We start from the raw sequence: 4,314 nt of genomic DNA, 5'->3' as shown, positions 1-4,314 counted from the left end.
TGCATCAAAATGTACTTAAAGTCCAAAAAATAAAAGTACTCATTATGCAGCACGGCCCATTTAAGAATATTAGATTATTAGATTATAATCGTAGATAGATTCATATAAATAACACTTTAATGTTGCAGCTGACAAAGGTGGGGATGCTTTTATCTATTTTAAATACTGCTGTATAGCTCAATATATAAAAAATATATGTTATTTAATTTGTTGATATTTTGTAATACTAATCTAAAAAGTAACTAGTAACTAGTAAATGCAGGGGTGTCAAAGTACAATATTTCCCTCTGAAGTAGGTTAAAATGTAATTTCTAGTACCTCAAAATTATACTTATGTACAGAACTCAGTACAGTGCTAATATACTTAGTTACTTTCCACCACTGCAAATTAGTGGTCAATTAAACACAGTAAATCGTATTCGTCTCCCCAAACTCTAACCACGGCTCCAGGTCTGTCAACCTGGTTCACTGCGCTCTTGATATTTTTGTCCTCTCTCAGTCTCCGTATAGTGCCTGTTTCTGATTGGTCAATTCTCGGTCCATTCCAAATACAATCGTTTAGAAGACGTCTATCGGGTAAGCACAATGTAACCAAACCTACCTACTGATAAAAATGATTAAAAAAGGCAAACTTCTTCATGTGCAGTGCGCTTCGACTCCAATAAACGCATAAAATGTACTTAAAAAGGATAAAGGCCCTCTCCCACCATTGAGAGCGAGTATAATTACTGAAGAGCTGGCAGTTAGCGGGTTAGCTTCACTAATTAGCCAGCAGCTAACGCTACTTTTCCACACATCAAATCACTACTCTGCTTAATGCTATTACTTTACTGTTCCGTCAAAACAGAAACATCACGTCGAGTTGCTAAACAGAATACTAACTGTAAAGAAAAACCAGCTGCTTGAACTAATGAACGTCTTCGAGCACGAACTAGCCGGCACGATGCTAATAAAGCTAGCTGGAAGAAACCATTGCATCCATAAAATAAAATAAGATAGAACTTTATCAATTTATTAATCCCGAAGGAAAATCTTGTCCCAGATTGCTCCAAGATTGCAGTAACAATAACAAAAACAACTACACGAGATGATAGCAAAACAAGATAGCAATATAAGATAACAAAAGAGCATTATATATGTGAAATTCAAATAAAGTGTCTAAGGAGGAAAGTGCAAATGACGTGATGTAATGGAAAGAAATATTGCACTTGGTAATGAACATAATATAGCCCATGGTATTGAAATTACACATGATGATGAAACGTACTGAACGAACTATTATTAAAACGATTCTTAGTTCAATGTGTCAGCTTTCTTCTTGCAGAAAGGGGAGGAGTTGTACAGTTTTGATGGCCACAGGTAGAAAAGACCTCCTGTGGCGTTCAGTGGTGCTCTTCGGTGGTCTCAGTCTAAGCTGAAGGTGCTCTTAGGACTCCAGTGTGGCATGTAGGGGGTGAGAGGTGATCCTGAGCAGTTTCCTCAGCATCCTCCTCTCCTCTCTGACACCTCCACTAATGACTCCAGTTCCTCCCATAACAGCTGCCGTTTGTCTCTTCAACCCTTTAAGATCACATCCAAGATGAGTCTGAGAAAGCAGACACCGAGTGACTTTCTGAAGCAGATCATTGGGAGACCTGTGGTGGTCAAACTGAACTCTGGTGTGGATTACAGAGGTAAATTAATGCACCTGTCATGCACACCCTATACAAGTGATGAAGTGCTCTTTAAGCCAAAACACTGCACATGTGTAATCTGTCTTCAGGTGTTCTGGCTTGCCTCGATGGTTACATGAACATTGCCATAGAGCAGACTGAGGAGTATGTCAACGGGCAGCTTAAGAACAAGTATGGAGATGCTTTTCTAAGAGGAAACAATGGTAAGATTCCTCAATTTATAGACATTTTAGCACTTAAATACTTGAGGCAGTGTATGTTTCTTGTCATCGTCTTACATGTGTACAACAGTGACTTTTATAAAAAACCTATGAGGAACTCAGATTAGGTTTCTGAATATGGTTTTGAGTAGTCAGCTCATTGAAAAAAGTAAGAATAGAATAAGAATAACATGAAAGATGGCTGTTCTATTCAAGTGGCCCAGTGTGAAATTTAAATAACGTAATCCTTAAGAGATTTCTTCTTTTATCACTAGAGTGCCTCTTTTAGATATTTAAGTATTTTACTGACAGTGATCATGATGCATGTATATCAGCTCCCTCTAAGGATCTTGGAGGTAGAGATATTCCATATTTGTTACAGTATTTTTTATACTATCTTTTCATATTTGTATTATAACTTTTCTATAATTATGTTATTGAATTAGCAGTACTTTGCTTTTTTTAAATTTTTTTATTATGCTTATATTTATTCTGATTCCGATAGAAATGAAATGTTTCAGATGATGCAAGATAACAAACCAGTTTAAGTGACAGCACAAAACTCTACCGTTCAGCAAATAATAATTCTGACTCTGAAAGACCTGATGAGTAAATCAACCATCAGGAATACACTAACATTGTATTTGTGTGTTGTTTTTCTTGTTTTAAAATGTTTCTTTAAATGGCCCCACTCACATATCCCAAAAAGCCTAAGCTGTTATTTTAAATCTCTGAAGCAGACTTTGCCTTGTGTTGATAATGTGGCAGCGTAACGCAAGTGACATTTAGAGGTGTCTTGTTTTTTTAAACTTTTGTCTGCCGTCAATCTTGAATGAATAATGGATTGCAGCGAAAGTGCTTCCTAAGATCTGTATTCATCATAACATTTAGAGCTTAAACAATCTGTTATTTTTAACTCCTTCCCTCTGTCTAGAGTTTTCCTTATACCAGCCATGTACTGTATTTTCTGTCTGATTCCCACTTGAATATGAGCCATGCTGGTCAGTGGAGTTCTCAGTGTGATAAAGGACCAACAGCTAAAGATGGGGCTATCTTAGTCAAAACAGAGCGGGTTGATGAAAGTAGATTTAAGTAACTGGTTCATGAGACCACCATCTCCCAAAATGACTAGCGCAAAACAATTCTGCAATTTATCTTTAGGATAAGAAACGTGACTTTAAAAAAAATAAAAAAATAAATACATTCCCACAGAGAATGTATTTGTGGTGTACCATGGGAAGTGAAGGGTGGGGTGTCTGCAAACAGTATTGATTATTAAGAGTCAGCGGTGAAGTTGTATAACTTGTATTTGCCAGTCAACTATCAATTCAGTATGAATGCAAAATGCAGCAGACTTTTTTGCTGGGGTCAACTGTATTTGGTTTGGCGAACCAAATAATTGGCCTCATCGAGTGCCCTTTATCTCCAGAAAGCTGAGACATTTTCATTTGATGCATGATCACTTCAACTACAACACAAGAAATATCAATAAATTTCAGATTGGTCTCAGAGATGTCAATGTGTTGCTCAGTGAAACTACAGACTTTAATGTTTTTTTTTCTTTTCCCCCTCTCTCCACAGTCCTTTACATCAGCACCCAGAAGAGGAAAGTGTAGTACCACTCTTTTTTTTTTCATTTTTATTTTCCAGTGTTTCAAGTTTCGCTGGACAACTGTCCTGTTTTTTGTTCTGTAAAGCCGAAGTCCTGAAGAATGTTTGCTTTTGTAAAAGTGGAATAAGTTAATAAATCTTGAGTTTTGATTTATGTCTAATTTGGTTTGGATGTTATTTGAAGATTATGGTGTTAACATCACCACAAAAAAAATATTTTTTTGGTTCTCTATTGCTTCTTTGTAAAAATGGAAATGTAGGATTTTAAGTAACAGGGCTGATTTAAAAAAAAAGAAAAAAAAAGATTACCATTCCTGTGAGGAGTTGATATTGTAATATCTCGTGATTTAATTCTTGAATATATCAGGCATCTCCACTGCCAGTGGAATAAAAAGTGGTGTTTTTGGATAAATCATTCACTCAAAGTTTATCCCTGGAGCACACGAATCTACCACTGTTTTACCACAAGGCTTTAAAAGGATTAGAACATCATTTTATAATTAATCTAGATTCGACTTGCCTGCAGAAACCCATTACTGAATGGCCTGTGTACAAATGTACTTATCATCCTGCATTTACTCTATACTACAAGTAATTTGATGAACAGCTGTTTGTATAATGAAAATACAACTTGAAGTAATGTTTCACATATAAAAAGCTCAATTTCTATTGAACACTTTTCTTTTTCTCTACAAAGGCTTTTTATCTGTTTCTTTTCAAATTAAAAATGAGTAATCTTACAGCTCTATGATGAGTCCAGTAATGTACCTGTATCTGAACTTTGCTGGTTTACAGTAGATTATAGAGCATATGACTGCATGATGGAGTTC

General features: G+C 35.9%; 1 protein-coding gene across 1 annotated transcript; it reads left to right on the top strand.

Annotated features, from left to right (window-relative positions):
* The first annotated feature begins 527 nt into the window (after positions 1-527).
* lsm6 (LSM6 homolog, U6 small nuclear RNA and mRNA degradation associated) lies at positions 528-3,645 on the top strand. Its single transcript, XM_083924863.1, has 4 exons — positions 528-576; positions 1,568-1,673; positions 1,763-1,876; positions 3,455-3,645. Exons 2-4 carry the CDS (start codon positions 1,580-1,582, stop codon positions 3,487-3,489), a joined length of 243 nt encoding a protein of 80 aa, XP_083780989.1. The 5' UTR covers positions 528-576; positions 1,568-1,579; the 3' UTR covers positions 3,490-3,645.
* Positions 3,646-4,314: the final 669 nt, after the last annotated feature.

Source organism: Echiichthys vipera (assembly GCF_963691815.1).
Source record: "Echiichthys vipera genome assembly, chromosome: 2".
Taxonomy (NCBI): Eukaryota; Metazoa; Chordata; class Actinopteri; order Perciformes; family Trachinidae; genus Echiichthys; species Echiichthys vipera.
This window is presented reverse-complemented; position numbering and strand designations above follow the sequence as displayed.

What these genes read in the sequence shown, in the direction of transcription:
- lsm6 (XM_083924863.1), top strand. Translation starts at nt 1,580, where the DNA reads ATGAGTCTGAGAAAGCAGACACCGAGTGACTTTCTGAAGCAGATCATT. An exon ending in CTCTGGTGTGGATTACAGAG is followed by an intron (nt 1,674 to 1,762) that starts GTAAATTAATGC and finishes ATCTGTCTTCAG; the next exon opens with GTGTTCTGGCTTGCCTCGAT. An exon ending in TTTTCTAAGAGGAAACAATG is followed by an intron (nt 1,877 to 3,454) that starts GTAAGATTCCTC and finishes CTCTCTCCACAG; the next exon opens with TCCTTTACATCAGCACCCAG.